Raw genomic sequence first — 18,940 nt, forward strand, 5'->3', positions numbered from 1 at the left:
TTAATGAACAACTTCTGACTACTAAAAATAGACCCTCAGCTCAGGCAAAACTGATCAAGGTGGAAGTCGCCTATTGGGCTAACCGAAAAAGAGGAAAGGGGGCAAAACAGAGCCTTCTGCGGCTGTTTCTGCAGAGGCTTGGTTGCCTCTGGGCTCAGCACTGGGATTACACAGGTTGCGACTGCCCCGAATGCAGAGGCGGGCTGCTTTCAGGGCTCTCTACCACCTGAACCTTCCCCACAGGAGGGGGGAAACGCAACTCAGGTGGAATTCCTCTCTCAAGGAATTCAGATCCCAGGACTTCACAATTTGAAGTCATTAAAACCAACCTGCAACCTTTCCTCTGTCTCCACTACACACCCAGCAGCGAGAGTCTTCCAAAGCTAAAGGAGCCACAACATCTTTTGCTGGTGGGACATGCAGACAGACAAGTACCACATACTGGGCAGGATAAGAAAAACAGAGCCCAGAGACTTCACAGGAAAGTCTTTCAACCTGCTGGGTCCCACACTCAGGGAAATCTGATTAAATACCCAGACGCCAGCAAAAAATAACAAATCACATCAGGAAAATTGAAGATATGGCCCAGTCAAAGGAACAAACCAATAGTTCAAATGAGATACAGGAGCTGAGACAACTAATTCTGAATATACGAACAGAAATGGAAAACCTCTTCAAAAACCAAATCAATAAATTGAGGGAGGACATGAAGAAGGCATGGAATGAACAAAAAGAAGAAATGGAAAGTCTGAAAAAACAAATCACAGAACTTATGGGAATGAAAGATACAGTAGAAGAGATGAAAAAAACAATGGAAACCTACAATGGTAGATTTCAAGAGATAGAGGCTAGAATTAGTGAACTGGAGGATGGAACATCTGAAATCCAAACAGAAACAGAAACTATAGGGAAAAGAATGCAAAAATTTGAGCAGGGGCTCAGGGAATTGAATGATAATATGAAGCGCACAAATATACGTGTTGTGGATGTCCCAGAAGGAGAAGAGAAGGGAAAAGGAGGAGAAAAACTAATCGAAGAAATTATCACTGAAAGTTTCCCAACTCTTATGAAAGACCTAAAATTACAGATCCAAGAAGTGCAGCACACCCCAAAGAGAATAGATACAAATAGGCGTTCTCCAAGACACTTACTAGTTAGAATGTCAGAGGTCAAAGAGAAAGAGAGGATCTTGAAAGCAGCAAGAGAAAAACAATCCATCACATACAAGGGAAACCCAATATGACTATGGTAGATTTCTCAGCAGAAACCATGGAAGCAAGAAGACAGTGGGATGATATATTTAAATTACTAAAAGAGAAAAACTGCCAACCAAGACTTCTATATCCAGCAAAATTGTCCTTCAAAAATGAGGGTGAAATTAAAACATTTTCAGACAAAAAGTCACTGAGAGAATTTGTGACCAAGAGACCAGCTCTGCAAGAAATACTAAAGGGAGCACTAGAGTCAGATACGAAAAGACAGAAGAGAGAGGTATGGAGAAGAGTGTAAAAGAAGGAAAATCAGATATGATATATATAATACAAAAGGCAAAATGGTAGAGGAAAGTATTACCCAAACAGTAATAACACTAAATGTCAATGGACTGAATTCCCCAATCAAAAGACATAGACTGGCAGAATGGATTAAAAAACAGGATCCTTCTATATGCTGTCTACAGGAAACACATCTTAGACCCAAAGATAAACATAGGTTGAAAGTGAAAGGTTGGGAAAAGATATTTCATGCAAATAACAACCAGAAAAGAACAGGAGTAGCTATACTAATATCCAACAAATTAGACTTCAAATGTAAAACAGTTAAAAGAGACAAAGAAGGATACTATCTACTAATAAAAGGAACAATTAAACAAGAAGACATAACAATCATAAATATTTATGCACCAAATCAGAATACCCCAAAATACATGAGGAAAACACTACAAATACTGAAAAGGGAAATAGACACAACTACCATAATAGTTGGAGACTTCAATTCCCCACTCTCATCAATGGACAGAACATCTAGACAGAGGATCTATAAAGAAACAGAGAATTTGAATATTGCAATAAATGAGCTAGACTTAACAGACATTTATAAGACATTACACCCCACAACAGCAGGACACACCTTTTTCTCAAGTGCTCATGGATCATTCTCAAAGACAGACCATATGCTGGGTCACAAAGCAAGTCTCAACAAATTTAAAAAGATTGAAATCATACACAACACCTTCTCAGATCATAAAGGAATGAAGTTGGAAATCAATAATAGGCAGAGTGCCAGAAAATCCACAAATATGTGGAGGCTAAACAACACACTCTTAAACAACCAGTGGGTCAAGGAAGAAATTACAAGAGAAATTAGTAAATATCTCGAGGCAAATGAAAATGAAAACACAACATATCAAAACCTATGTGATGCAGCAAAGGCAGTGCTAAGAGGGAAATTTATTGCCCTAAATGTCTATATCAGAAAAGAAGAAAGGGCAAAAATTCTGGAATTAACTGTCCACGTGGAAGAACTGGAGAAAAAACAGCAAACTAACCACAAAGCAAGCAAAACGAAAGAAATAACAAAGATTAGAGCAGAAATAAATGAAATTGAGAACATGAAAACAATAGAGAAAATCAATAAGACCAGAAGTTGGTTCTATGAGAAAATCAACAATATTGATGGGCCCTTAGCAAGATTGACAAAAAGAAGAAGAGAGAGGACGGAAATAAATAAGATCAAAAATGGAAGAGGAGACATAACCATTGACCTCACAGAAATAAAGGAGATAATAACAAGATACTATGAACAACTTTACGCTAATAAATGCAGCAATGTAGATGAAATGGACAAGTTCCTAGAAAGGCATGAACAACCAACTTTGACTCAAGAAGAAATAGATGACCTCAACAAACCAATCACAAGTAAAGAAATTGAATCAGTCATTAAAAAGCTTCCCAAAAAGAAAAGTCCAGGACCAGACAGCTTCACATGTGAATTCTACCAAACATTCCAGAAAGAATTAGTACCAACTCTCCTCAAACTCTTCAAAAAAATTGAAGTGGAGGGAAAGCTACCTAATTCATTCTACGAAGCCAACATCACCCTCATACCAAAACCAGGCAAAGATATTACAAAAAAAGAAAACTACAGACCAATCTCTCTAATGAATATAGATGCAAAAATCCTCAATAAAATTCTAGCAAATCGTATCCAACAACACATTAAAAGAATTATACATCATGACCAAGTAGGATTCATCCCAGGTATGCAAGGATGGTTCAACATAAGAAAATCAATTAATGTAATATACCATATCAACAAATCAAAGCAGAAAAATCACATGATCATCTCAATTGATGCAGAGAAGGCATTTGACAAGATTCAACATCCTTTCCTGTTGAAAACACTTCAAAGAATAAGAACACAAGGGAACCTCCTTAAAATGATAGAGGGAATATATGAAAAACCCACAGCTAATATCATCCTCAATGGGGAAAAATTGAAAACTTTCCCCCTAAGATCAGGAACAAGACAAGGATGTCCATTATCACCATTGTTATTCAACATTGTGTTGGAGGTTCTAGCCAGAGCAATTAGACAAGAAAAAGAAATACAAGGCATCAAAATTGGAAAGGAAGAAGTAAAACTATCACTGTTTGCAGATGATATGATACTATACATCGAAAACCCAGAAAAATCCACAGCAAAACTACTAGAGCTAATAAATGAGTACAGCAAAGTAGCAGGTTACAAGATCAACATTGAAAATTCTGTAGTGTTTCTATGCACTAGCAATGAATAAGCTGAGGGGGAAATCAAGAAATGAATTCCATTTACGATTGCAACTAAAAGAATAAAATACTTAGGAATAAATTTAACTAAAGAGACAAAAGACCTGTACAAAGAAAACTACAAGAAACTGTCAAAAGAAATCACAGAAGACCTAAATAGATGGAAGGGCATACTGTGTTCATGGATTGAAAGACTAAATATAGTTAAGATGTCAATTCTACCTAAATTGATTTACAGATTCAATGCAATACCAATCAAAATCCCAACAACCTATTTTTCAGAAATAGAAAAACCAATAAGCAAATTTATCTGGAAGGGCAGGGTACCCCATATTGCTGAAAGTACCTTGAGGAAAAAAAACGAAGCTGGAGGTCTCACGTTGCCTGACTTTAAGGCATATTATGAAGCCACAGTGGTCAAAATGGCATGGTACTGGCATAAAGATAGATATATCGACCAATGGAATCGAATAGAGTGTTCAGATATAGACCCTCTCATCTATGGACACTTGATCTTTGATAAGGCAGTCAAGCCAACTCACCTGGGACAGAACAGTCTCTTCAATAAATGGTGCCTAGAGAACTGGATATCCATATGCAAAAGAATGAAAGAGGACCCGTATCTCACACCCTATACAAAAGTTAACTCAAAATGGATCAAAGATCTAAACATTAGGTCTAAGACCATAAAACAGTTAGAGGAAAATGTAAGGAGATATCTTATGAATCTTACAATTGGAGGCGGTTTTATGGACCTTAAACCTAAAGCAAGAGCACTGAAGAAAGAAAGAAAGAAATGGGAGCTCCTCAAAATTAAACACTTTTGTGCATCAAAGAACTTCATCAAGAAAGTAGAAAGACAGCCTACACAATGGGAGACAATATTTGGAAACGACATATCAGATAAAGGTCTAGTATCCAGAATTTATAAAGAGATTGTTCAACTCAACAACAAAAAGACAGCCAACCCAATTACAAAATGGGAAAAAGACTTGAACAGACACCTCTCAGAAGAGGAAATACAAATGGCCAAAAGGCACATGAAGAGATGCTCAATGTCCCTGGCCATTGGAGAAATGCAAATCAAAACCACAATGAGATATCATCTCACACCCACCAGAATGGCCATTATCAACAAAACAAAAAATGACAAGTGCTAGAGAGGATGTGGAGAAAGAGGCACACTTATCCACTGTTGGTGGGAATGTCAAATGGTGCAACCACTGTGGAAGTCAGTTTGGTGGTTCCTCAAAAAGCTGAATATAGAATTGCCATATGACCCAGAAATACCATTGCTAGGTATCTACTCAAAGGACTTAAGGGCAAAGACACAAATGGACACTTGCACACCAATGTTTATAGCAGCATTATTTACAATTGCAAAGAGATGGAAACAGCCAAAATGTCCGTCAACAGACGAGTGGCTAAACAAACTGTGGTATATACATACGATGGAATATTATGCAGCTTTAAGACAGATTAAACTTATGAAGCATGTAATAACATGGATGGACCTAGAGAACATTATGCTGAGTGAGACTAGCCAAAAACTAAAGGACAAATACTGTATGGTCCTACTGATGTGAACCGACATTAGAGAATAAACTTCGAATATGTCACTGGTAACAGAGACCATCAGGAGTTAGAAATAGGGTAAGATAATGGGTAATTGGAGCTGAAGGGATACAGACTGTGCAACAGGACTGAATACAAAAACTCACAAATGGACAGCACAATACTACCTAATTGTAATGTAATTATGTTAAAACACTGAATGAAGCTGCATGTGAGTTATATTTTTTTGTTGTTTGTTTGTTTGTTTTTGTCTTTTGTTTATATATATTTATTTTTTGTATTTTTTATTTTTATGTTTTTCTCTATATTATCATTTTATTTCTTTTTCTGTTGTCTTGCTATTTCTTTTTCTAAATCGATGAAAATGTACTAAGAAATGATGATCATACATCTATGTGATGATATTAAGAATCACTGATTGCATATGTAGAATGGAATGATTTCTAAATATTGTGTTAGTTAATTTTTTAATAAAAAATATGAATCTTTTAAAAAAAAGTATGTGTCGTTCTAAAATATAGAAATTGTCTTCCTTATCCCTGTATTCTGAATTATTTTAACCCAGCCTGATCAGCTTCATTCTTATCTCTAAATATCAGGTTTTATATATATATAAGAGCTTCTAAAAATCCAGAAATAATAATCACCACTCCAGACTTCATGTGTCTGCTCTAAAACCTTACAGTCTAGGCCTCTGTTTTCTTATAACCATTTTCTAAAAGTGACCATATCATTCCTGTTCTCTTGTTTCTGGCTTATTTTTTCTCACCAAATGTCCCACATGTTCATTCACATTGTTGCATGCCTGACGACTTTCTTCCTTTTTGTAGCAGCACAACCTTGATTCATAAATATACACCTCATTCACCAATCTACTTCTTCATCAGTGCATCCTTCAGCCACTTGCCTTCATCGGGCATCATGTACAGGGCCAAAAATCCGCAGTCCATCAAAATTCTCAATTTTAGATAACTTCATTGTTTCCAAGAGAAAGAAAACCAATAAACATACCTTCGCCAATAGGAGATCTAAAACTCATCTTAAGTCTTGCCCCGTTCCCCATTATTTACCTCTGCTGTTGCTGTGGTAGTGTTGGTGGTTTCCTTTTGAAAATAGCTCACAGCATGCAATAACAGTTTTCCCGCTGCACCCTGGACTTAAACACTCTTTAAACAAGAATCATATCTTTGAAGTAACTTTTGCGAGAACTAATTCAAGTTTCTAGTGTTAATCAGTGGGTCGTGGAGGTCTATACAATGCTTTCACTCTTGTTCATCTTCCATATGATAATATTACTTACAGATCCATTAGAGAATAACCTTCACTCCTATCTATTCCCTTACATTGAAGTTTAGCTTCATTAGCTAATGGTTCACCCATCTCTAGCTTCTATGTATCTCTAAGTCCCCTATATTCTGATTATAAGCCTCTGATTACACCTTTATGCTGGTCATAAAAGTGGAATCATCAGTATCTATCCCTTTGTGTCAGTCTAGCTTCACTCAGCATTATGTCCTCAAGGCTCATCCATCTTGTCATGTGCTTCAGGACATCATTTTGTTGTACTGCTGCAGTATATTCCATCATATGTATATACCACATTTTGTTGATCCACTAGTCTGCTGATGGGCATTTGGTTTCTTTCCATGTCTTTGTGATTGTCAAAAATGCTGCTATGAACATCAGTGTGCAAATGTCTGTTCGTATCATTGCTTTCAGTTCTTCTTGGTACTGAGGAGGGGCAGGGCAAGACTACAGTTTTGCAGGAGACATAGGTTGGGCTGGGGCAAGCATGCATGCGCTTGGGGTGGGGATGTGGGGTGGGTACACCGGGGAGGGGGCTAGCTGAGGGAGGTGACAGGATTCAGGTGCATGGGGTGTGGGGTGAGTCATGGGTAACAGAGCTGTGCCAGGGAGGGGAATTCATTGAACAAACACAGCTTGACTTACTTCTTAGTCCCTATCTCCCCATCCATGCATTCTTGAGGGCTCTGGGCTTCTGTTTGCAAGGGGCATATTAGGCTGTCTGCAGCAGCTGGACAGTCTCTGGTTCTCTGCATCTCAGTTCATCAGCTTTTGTACCCAGGGCCTCCCTATGTGGGGTAGAAGAACCTCCCAGATCACTTACATCCTGGGATCACCATCCCAGTCATCTTCCTGTCCCTTCTCTAGCTGTTCCTTAGAGCAGGAGTGAACATGACCTATCCTATTCTACCACCTAGCATGTATATATTTAGAAGAACATATACATATTTATACTGCCTTGGTCATTTACTAACACATAAATGGTACCTTATGTTATTATGCCTCACAGAGAACCAAAACCAAAAGACACCTTTATGACTACTGTATTGGTTTGCCAAAGCTACTAAAATGCAATATAACACATATGGAATGGCTTTTAAAAAGGTAATTTATTAAGCTACAAGTTTACAGTTCTAAAGCCATAAAAAATTTTCAAATTAATGCATCCTGAGAAAGATACCTTGACCAAGGGAGGTCAGTGTCTGTCACATGGCAAGGTCTATGGTTGGTATGTGTTAGTCCTTGTTTCCAGTTCCATTCCTTCCAGCTTCAGTTACCAGTGGTTTCTGCTTTAGGTTTCAATGGACCTTCACTTAGCTCCTCTGGGTTCTGGCTTGCTTAATATCTCATGGGAAGGCACATGGTGACATCTGATGAGCTCTGCATCACCAAACATCCATGTCTAGGCATCTGCTCTCTCAGTTCACATTGCAAGCTTCTTAAAATGTCTGCATCTCTGTTGGCTCTGAAGCAACTGTATTTTCTTTAAAATGTCATCTTTTAAAGGACTCCAGTAAACTAATCAAGACCCACCTTGAACAGGCAGAACCATATCTCCATCTAGTCAAAAGGCCTCACCCACAACTGGATGTGTCACTTCTCCATAGAGGCAACCTAATCAAAAGGTCAACCCCAAAATTGAGTGGAAACAATATAATCAAAGGCTTCCACTCTACAATATTGAATCAGGATTAAAGGACATTTAGAGAACATTACACCCCACAAATGTGAACTCTACACATTCTTCTCAAGTGCTCATGTATCATTCTCAAGGATAGACCATATGCTGGGTCATAAAGCAACTCTCAGCAAATTTTAAAAGATGGAAGTTATGCAAAACACTTTCTCAGATCATAATGGAATGACATTGGAAATTAAAAAAGGCAGAGGGCCAGAAAATTCACCAATATATGGAGGCTAAACAACACACTTTTAAACAACCAGTGGGTCAAGGAAAAAATTATAAGAGAAATCATAAAAATCTGGAGGCTAAAAATTAAACACGGCATATCAAAATTTATGAGATAGAGCAAAGATGGTGATGAGAGGGAAATTTATTGCCTGAAATGTTTATATTAAAAAAGAAGAAAGAGCAAAAATCAAGGAATGAAATGTTCACCTGGAAGAACTAGAGAAAGAATATCAAACTAACCTAAAGCAAGCAAAAGAAAAGAAATAACAAAGATTAGAGAAGAAATAAATGAAATTGAGAATATGAAAACAACAGAGAAAATTAAAAACCCAGAAATATGTACTTTAAGAAAATCAACAAATTTGATAGGCCTTTACTAAGATGACAAAAAAACAAAAGAGATAGAGGATGCAAATAAATAAAATCAGAAATGGGAGAGGGGACATAACCACTGACCCCACAGAAATAAAAGAGATAATGAGAGGATACCATGAGCAACTTTATGCTAATAAACTAGACAACACAGATGAAATTCACAACTTCCTAGAAATGCATGAACAACCAACATTGACTCAAGTAGAAATAGATAACCTCAACAAACCAATCCCACAAGTAAAGAGATCGAATCAGTCATCAAGGAAGCTCCCAAAAGAGAAAAGTTCAGGACCAGATGGCTTAACAAGTGAATTCTACCAAACATTCGAGAAAGAATTAGAACCAATCCTGCTCAAACTCTTCAAAAAAATTGAAGAAGAGGGAGACCTATCTAACTCATTCTGTGAAGCCAACATCACCTTAATACCAAAGCCAGACAGAGATACTACAAGAAAAAAAAAATTACAGACCGATCTCTTTTATGAATATAGATGCAAAAATCCTCAACAAAATACTCACAAATTGAATCAAGCAGCACAATAAGAGAATTATACACCATGACCAAGTAAGGTTTATCCTAGATATACAAGGCTGGTCAAGAAAATCAATTAATGTAAAGCATCAAGTTAATAAATCAAAGTGGAAAACACCCGTAATGATCTCAGTTGATGCAATAAAGGCATTTGACAAAATTTAACATCCTTTCTTTATGAAAACAATTCAAAGAATAGGAATAGAAGGGAACTTCCTCAACATGATAAAGGAAATATATGGAAAGCCCACATCTAACGCCATATTCAATTAGGAAAGACAAAGAGCTTTCCCTTTAAGATCAGGAACCAAGACAAGGATGTCCACTGTCACCACTGTTACTCAATATTGTGCTGGAAGTTTTATCCAGAGCAATTAGACAAGAAACAGAAATAAAAGGCACCCAAGTTGGAAAGGAAAAAGTAAAACTCTCACTGATTGCAGATGATATGATACTATATGTTGAAAATCCTGAAAAATCTACAGCAAAGCTATTAGAGCTAATAAATGAGTACAGCAAAGTGGCAGGATAAAAGATCAATACCCCCAAATCAGTAGCGGTTCTATACACTAGTAATGAGAACTCTGAGGTGGAAACCAAGAAAAAAATTCCATTTACAATAGCAAACAAAATAATGCAATATTTAGGAATAAATTTAACTAAGGATACTAAAGACCTATACACAGAAAACTACAAGAAATTGCTAAAAGAAATCATGAAACACCTAAATAAATGGAAGGACATACTGTGTTCATGAATTGGAAGACTAAGTATAGATAAGATATGAATTCTGCCCAAATTTTATAGATTCAATACAATACCAATTAAAATCCCAACAACATATATTGCCAAATTAGAAAAACCAATAACTAAATTGGAAGGGCAGTGTGCCCCAAATAGCTAAAAATATCTGGAGAAAATAAATGAAATGTGAGGCCACACATAAAACATATTACAAAGCTACAGTGGTCAAAAGAACATGATACTGGCCTAAAGATAGATATTTTAATCAATGAAATCAAATTGAGTGTCCAGAAATAAATCCTCTCATGTATGGATAATTGACCTTTGATAAGGCAGTCAAGCCAAGCCAACTGGGACAGACCAGCTTCTTCCAAAAATGGTATTTGGAGAACTGGATATCCATATGAAAAAGAATGAAAGAAGATCAATATCTCACACATTATACAAAAATTACCTCAAAATGATTCAAAGACCTAAACATTAGCGTTAAGACCATAAACTTTTAGAAGAAAATGTAGGGAAATATCTTACAAATCTTGTCATAGGAGGTGGTTTCCTAGACCTTACACCCAAAGCACAATCAATGAACACAGAAATAAATAAATGGGATCTATTCAAAATTAAACACTTTTGTGCATCAGAAAGTAAAATGGTGGCCTACACAATGGGAGACAATATTTGGAAAACACATATCAGATAATGGTTTAATATCCAGAATATATAAAGAGATTCTACAACTCAACAACTAAAAGACAAACAACCCAATTTTTAAAATGGGCAAAAGACATGAGCAAATACTTTAGAGAAGAGGAAATCTAAATGGCTAAAAGTCACATGAAAAGATGCTCAACTTCACTGGCTATTAGGGAAATGCAAATCAAAACCACAATGAGATATCATCTCACACCCACCATGTGCTGGTTTGACTCTGTCGTGTACCCCAGAAATGCCAAGTTCTTTAATCTTCATTCAATGTTGCTGGGTGGAATCTTTTTTATTGTTTTCATGGAGATGTGGCCCACTCAATTATGAGTGGTAACTTTTGATTAGATGGTTTCCATGGAAATGTGTCTCCAACCATTCAAAGTGGGGTTGCTTACTGGAGCCCTTTAAAAGGGAATCATATTGTAAAAAAATTTGAGAGCTGAGAGACCCAAATAGCTAGAGATCTTTGGTGATGTAGAAGGAGAACACCCCCAGGGAATCCTTAAGAAATGAGAAGCCAGGAGAGAAAGCTAGTAGACATTGACACGTGCTTTCCTAGCTGACAGACGGGTTATGGACCCATCAGCCTTTCTTGAATCAAAGTACTTTTTCCTGTATGCCTTGGTTTGTACATTTTCATGACCTTAGAACTGTAAACTTGCAATTTAATAAATTCCCCTTTTTAAAAGCCATTCTGTTTCTGGTGTATTGCATTCCAGTCACTTTAGCAAACTAAAACAGATTTTGGTACCAAAAATGGGTGCTGCTGCAGTTTGCAAATAACAAACATTTTGGAACAACTTTTTTTTTTGGGGGGGGTGCATGGCCAAGGAATTGAACCTGGGTCTCCTGCATGGAAGGTAAGATTCTACCACTAAACCACCCATGACCCTGGAATAGCTTTTTAAGTGGATAAGGGGAAAATACTGGAAGAGTTGCGAGGAACTTGATAAAGAAGGCCTAGAATGCTTTCAAGAGACTATTGGTAGAAATGTGAACTCTAAAGATACCTGTGATAAGGCCTTAGACAGAAATGATGCATGTGCTATTGCAAGCTGGAAGGAAAGCAATCCTTGTTTTAAAGTGGCAAAGAATCTGGCAAAATTGACTGCTGGCTTTAGATGGAATGCAGATTTTAAAAGCCATGAACTTGGATATTTAGCAGAAGAGATTTCCAAATTAAATTGGGAAATTGCCACCGGGTTTCTCCTTGCAGCTTATCATAAAAAAAAAATGCGATAAGAAAGAAACAAGTTGAGAACTGAACTCTTGGGTAAAAAGAAACCAGAATTGTTTACAAAAAAAGAAGGGAACAAACTCAATTGTGATGATAAAAAAGTATTTAAGCCCCCTAGCCTCCTATATTCTGGAGCAGCTAGAAGGGAAGACATTGTGTGGTAGCCCATGACAATCTCTGCGATCTGTCCTGTAACCACTTGTTGAAGAGTGCTTGGAAAACTATTGATTTTTTATTTCTTTGCTTTGTATGTATGTTAGACTAGACAATAAAAACGTTTAAAAAAAGTTTTGAAAAAAGGACTTATAATTAAAAGTTAGCCTTAATTATACAATAATCTTCTCTTTGTCAATTTCTTCTTGAGATATTCAACAATCAAATGTGTTTGACTACCAAACTTTCATGCTTGATTTTAAGCAGAATTATGGTAATTGTTCTGGAATTTTTAATTGGATGAATAATAATCAAGGTGAAGGCTTTCTAGCTATAATCCCAAAGAGTTGATTTGCTACTAACTAAGCATAAAAGATACATTTGTTTCCATTATATTTTTATATTAATAGTTATACCACTCAGTTTAAACAGACTTCAAAAGCAAAATGCTGTATTTTAACTTGAAAATCAAAAAGGTTTAGCATTGTTCCTTGTCATTAACTACCTTTATTTAAGTTGTGTGCACTACTAATATACACATGAATTGCTTTGCTTTAAATTCACATTTGAAAAATCAAGTGAGTTTACAGAGGCAATATTTAAAACCATGGCAATATGACAGATATTCAAGATGAAACAACTATGTATGACCCATATTGAAAAGTAAGTTGAATAATGCACTGATAATCCATTGATCTAAGAATGATTAAATTATATTTTGCTTTTATTGGTCTTTTTGAAATATTTTCCCCCAACAATATAACCCCCGATAAGAAAAATATGTTATAGAATTGTAACTATATTTCTAATGCTTGCAGATTTTCTTTAACCAGAAAGTGCAATTCTAAATTTAATTTTAATTTAATTTTAATTAACTCTGTACCTGAAACATCACTAATTTTTGAAAACCTGAATTGTTCATCAAGTTACCTGTTTTTGTACTGAAGCCAAATTGTACTGAAAGAAACTGTTGTATAATGATTGTATTGGTTAAAATTAAAATTGCAAAAATGAAAAAAAAAAGTAAAAGAAACCAGAAACTGATGTACTGGAATATTCTAGGCATTCAGAAAGCAAGACCCTAGAAAACAGTGCCCCACATGAGGAATAACCAAGCATGGATCCAGTCAGCCATTTCAGAAAAAGCCACTGTTGGAGATGGAGTTATCCAGAAAGGATTTGTGGAAATTCTTTTGTCTGAGGGGCATGATCCCAGTGTACTGCAAAGAAAGCCAACAAAAGTATTGTGGTATCTGTATAAATGGAACCACTGCCAGTCTGGACTAAAAGGAATAGAAAAGGGACAGATTGAAAGAAAAGTGACTGACTTCAAAGCCAGAAATATGGAAGCTAAGGTCTGAAGGCAAGAAGCCCCAGCCCAGGAGAGCAGTTGGAGAAGGTGAGTTTGCCCCAAAAGCAAAGGGCAGGAGTTTCAGTGCTCCAGGACTCAGAGAGGGTGGAGCAGATTTCTTGGGGTTTGGGGAGAGCTTGGCTGCCACCCCATTGTTCTGGAGGGTTTGAGTGTGTGCCCCAGAGATGAGAGAGATCCCCAGTGCTGCCCTGATGCTAGGAAAGGGTGGAGCTGAGAAAAATGTGGTCTCCCCAGTGCCCCCCAAGGTTTCATTTGGAGAGAAACCAACCCATTGCTTAGGTCCTTGGAAAGGATGGAACTGCCACTTTCTAAAGCCTTAAGGATAAATGACTCTCAGACTTTGAAATCTAATAGTTTGCCCTGCATATTTTGGAACTGCTTGGGTCTGGTAACCCGTGTTCCTTCCAATTTCCCCCTGTGGAAAGGAAATATGCATCTTATGACTATCCCTCCTTTGTATATTGGCAGCAGATAATGTGTTCTGAGCTTTACAGGTCCAGAGTCAGAGGAGAATTTTGCCTTAGGACAGACCATACCTGATGAGATTTTGTACTGTTTCTCATGGTGTTGTGTTTACATTTTTACTGAAATGGTTTAACGCTTTGTGATATTGTGATGGAATGAATATATTTTCCATTTCAAAACAACATCTCTTTTTGTGGTCCAAAGAGTGGAATGTGCTGGTTTGAATCTGTTGTGTACTCCAGAAATACCAAGTTCATTAATCCTCACTCAATATTGCTAGGTGATAGCTTTCTCATTTTTTCCATGGAGATGTGACCCACTCAATTATGGGTGGCAACTTTAGATTAGATGGTTTCCATGGAGATGTGTCTCCAACCATTCGAAGTGGGGTTGCTTATTGGAGCCATTTCAGAAGGAACCATATTGAAAAAATCTTTAGAGCCCAGAAAGCCACACAAACAGAGATCTTTGGAGATGCAGAAGAACACCCCCCAGGGAATCCTTATGAAATGAGAAGCCAGGAGAGAAAGCAAGTAGACATTCCCATGTGCCTTTCCAGCCAACAGAAGTGTTCTGGACCCATTGGCCTTTCGTTTATTTGCACACCAATGCTTATAGCAGCATGATTTATGATTGCCAAGAGATGGAGACAGCCCAAGCATCCATCAATGGATGAACTGCTAAACAATTCATATAAGTATGAATTGGTATATAAGTATGATGGACTATTACACAGCTGTAAGGCAGAATAAAGTTATGAAGCATATCACAATATGGATGAACCTTAAGGATATTATTTCAAGTAAAATTAGCCAGAAACAAAAGGACAAATACTGTATGGTCTCACTAATATGAACTAACATTAATGAATGAACTTTGAGAGTTAAAGTTAAGAATACAGGTCATCAAGAGAGAGAAAGAGAGTAGAAATTGGGCATTTGGTGCTGAAGGAATATAGAATGCGCAAAAGGATTGATTTTATAGATCCAGAAATGGGTAGCACAATACTATCTAATGGTAGCACAATAATATAAGTACACTGAATAAAGCTGTGTGTGAGTATGGTTCAGGGAAGAAGGTTGGGGCATGTATGATGCCAGAAGGAAAGACAGAGGATAAATACTGAGACAGCATAACTTAAGAATGCCTAGAGTAGATAATAATGGTGATTAAATGTACAAATATAAGAATGTTTTTGCATGAGGGAGAACAACTGAATGTCAATATTGCAAGTATTGAAAATAGAATGGTATACAGGAAAACTAAAATCAATGCAAGCTAGGGTCTATAGTCCACAGTAACATTCTAATATGCCTCCAATGAATGTAACAGAGGCATTGTGCCAAAATTAAATGTCAACAAGTGAGGCATATAGGGTAGTGATATGGATATTTTGTGGAAGAAAAGGAAATGTCTCCTTATATATTACGGAGGTGAAGGCATGGATATTAACTTAGGTTGGTGTTCTAGTTTGCTAGCTGCCAGAACGTGACATACCAGAAACAGAATGGGTTTTAAAAGGGGGAATATATTAAGTTGCAAGTTTACAGTTTTAAGGCTGTGAAAATGTACCAATTAAAGCAAGTCGATAAAAATGTTCAAATTAAGGAACCAACAGGAGGTTACCTTCACTCAAGAAAGGCTGATGAAGTTCAGGGCTTCTCTCTGAACTTCAGGGTTTCTCTCATGGTGAACATGTGCTTTCTCCCCAGGCTTCTTGTTTCATGAAGCTCCCCCAGGGGTATAATCCCTCTTCATCTCCAAAGGTCTCTGGCTGTGTGGGCTCTCTGTTTCATGGATCTCGTGGCTTTTTTGCTTTCTCCAAAATGTTTCCTCTTTTAAAGGATTCCAGTAAACTAATCAAGACCCACCAGGAATGGATGGAGTCTAATCTCCCTCTAATCAAAGGTTAATACACACAACTGGGCATGTCACAACTCCATGGAGATAATCTAATCAAGTTTCCAACCTACAGTACTAAATAGGGATTAAAAGAAATGACTGACTCCACAAGATGGATCGAGTTTAAAACATGGCTTTGCTAGGGTACATAATCCTTTCAAACCAACACATTTGTATTGTCTGATGTGTGACTAAAATTGTTTAAAAATGAACAGAGAGAAACAAGTGCTAGAGAAAATGTGGAGAAAGAGATGTACCTATTCACTGTTGGTAGGGAAGCTGAGAGGTGCAGCCCCTTGGAGGTCAGAGTGGTGGTTCCAGGAGGCTAGGGGTGGGTTTTCCATATGATCCTACAACCCTGTGCTAAGTATATAACTGGAGGAACTGAGAGTGGGGAGACGAATGGACATTTGCACACTGGTGTTTATGGCAGCAGTGTTGAGATTCACAATAGGTGGAGGTGGCCTCAGGTAAATAGACTGAGGAATAGAAGGAAGAACTGAATTGTATACATACTATGGGCTACTGAGCAGATGGAATAAGGCATGAAGTTGTGAGGCATGCAACATGGTGAATGAACTTTAAAGACAGTATGTTGAATGAAATGTCAGAAACAAAAAGACAAATATTATCATGCCTCTCTCATATGGACTAAAGATAAAATACAAACTCTGAGAATTGAAGTTGAGAGCTTGTGTTATCAGGTTGGGGACTATTGTAAAGGGCCCTAGGTTGTAAACTCTCACAGCAGTCACATTTCTTCCAGCGTTGTAATAGCTATTTTTAAATTCTGAGATACTGTGGTACTTGTATATAACCTGATTGTTCCTTGAAACTTCGGGTATTTATGTGACACCTGGGACTCAGAAGTTGAGCTCTGAAACTATGAAAGTCAACAGTACCACAGAAAGCAACTGTTAAGAAAGTTGAAAAGGGGATCAGACTTCCACAAGAGATATGAATGAAGATGATCTGGATAGGATCATAGAGTAAAGGATGATATGGTCCATGTTTTAAAACTTCAATTTCTGAGGGAGATCAAAGGGACAGATGTTTATTTGGTACAAAATTTATATTTTTGGTAGCATATTATCTAATTTAACTTGCATGGTCAGTTTAGTTGAACACCATAACTACATGTAATTTTGAATAGGGAAAGAGATCTTCTTGGTTTGTCTAGGTTAGTGTGGTTTCCAATATACCCCAGAATAATTTGAGCAGAGAATAAAATGCCATTTGCAAAATCCCCTTGAAGGACTGGGGAGAAAGGAGGAAATATTAAGCTTCCCCATCTGGGGAATTTCTGATATTCTTACAAGCAGTGGGGACAACCAATTCAATAGGCTGAGCCCTTGATCTTGGGATTTGCCCTTATGAACCTTATTCCTGCAAGAGAGAAGCTCTGCTTACTTATAATTATGCCTAAGAGTCAGCCCCAGAGAACCTCTTTTGTTGCTCAAGTGTGGCTTCTCTCTGTAAGCCAACTCGGCAGGTGAACTCACTGCCCTCCCTCCTACATGAGACATGACTCCCAGGGGTTTAAATCTCCCTAGCAACAAGGTACAGGACTCCTGTGATGAGCCAAGACCTGGCATTATGGGATTGAGAAAGTCTTCTTCACCAAAAGGCAGAAGAGAAAAATGAGACAAAATAAAGTTTCAGTAACTGAGAGGTTTCAGAGTAGAGATGTGTATTCATTTGTTAAGCTGCCAGAATGCAATATAACAGAAATAGAACAGCTTTTAAAAAGGGAATTTAAAGACAAGTTCTGGGAAGATGGTAGAATAGGATATGTTGAGTTCACCCCCGCTCCAAGGAACAGATAGAGAAGTGACAGAAAAACAACCAGGACAGTGACTCCAGGGTGTAAGTGCCCTGAGAAGGTCTTCTACACCACATAGGCAGGCCCTGCTTGAAAAAGATGAAGAATTGAGATGCAGAGAACTGGAGACCATCCAGCTAGTGCAAACAGCCTAGCCCTTTTCAAATGGAGGCCCAGAGCCCTCAGGAGTGCACAGACAGAGAGACAGGGACAGGAAGTAAGCCAAGCCACATTCCTTCAATGCACTACACTCAGGTTCACTGCCCCCACTCTGCAATCCACAACCCTACCCACACCCCAGGCCCCTGAACCATGTTATCTGCACCCCACCATGCTCCCAGCCCCCCCAGCCCAGCGCCCTTACCCATGCATCCCCATCCCACACACCCACCCCACGCATGTGTGCACACCTGTCCCAGCCTGACATACCTCTCCCATACAAGCACACAGGCTTGCCCCACCCTTCCAAAGACCCACACATCCATGTGCAGCCCCTCAACCCTCACTTCCCTGTCCCTGCCCACTACAGGTGGTCACATGCGATTCCAGGTAGCAAGCACTCACCTTCATGCACAGGCCACACCCGCCCTCAGCCCATACAGTGATGCCACCATGCCTGGTCCCATCAAACTCTGTACATGCGTACATCAATGTCTGGGCCCCCCAGATCCATGTATGTGGATGCACCCACTCCCACAATTCCCCTCCAGCTCCGGGCAAGTGCAGACCTGCACATCTATGATACAACCGCCCATGAAGGCACAACCCCAACCTGCTGCTCATGAGCTCTATATGTGCACACACCAGGGCCCTGCCCCAGAGACCCATGCACACCAAGGCCCCACCTTCCAAACCCATGCACAGACACATCCTCCCCACCGGGAACCCATGTATCCGAGCACTGACCTCTTGAACCTGGCACCCCAACATCATATATCACACACATGCACACCCTTGCACCACTTCCCTGGCATAACTGCCTTTCTCCCACACCTGGAAGGTGCTCATGTATGCATTTGTACCATAAAGCCCTCACCCTGCCCACACAGGCACCCC

General features: G+C 38.3%; 1 protein-coding gene across 1 annotated transcript in view; it reads left to right on the forward strand.

Moving 5' to 3' along the window:
- ITIH6 (inter-alpha-trypsin inhibitor heavy chain family member 6) overlaps positions 1-18,669 on the forward strand; it is a 57,366-nt gene extending 38,697 nt beyond the window's left edge. Inside the window, 1 exon segment of the mRNA XM_077147011.1 lies at positions 18,552-18,669. Coding sequence (XP_077003126.1) covers positions 18,552-18,669 — 118 coding nt within the window.
- The last annotated feature ends 271 nt before the right edge of the window (positions 18,670-18,940 follow it).

Source organism: Tamandua tetradactyla, chromosome X, assembly GCF_023851605.1.
Source record: "Tamandua tetradactyla isolate mTamTet1 chromosome X, mTamTet1.pri, whole genome shotgun sequence".
In the NCBI taxonomy this organism is placed as follows: domain Eukaryota; kingdom Metazoa; phylum Chordata; class Mammalia; order Pilosa; family Myrmecophagidae; genus Tamandua; species Tamandua tetradactyla.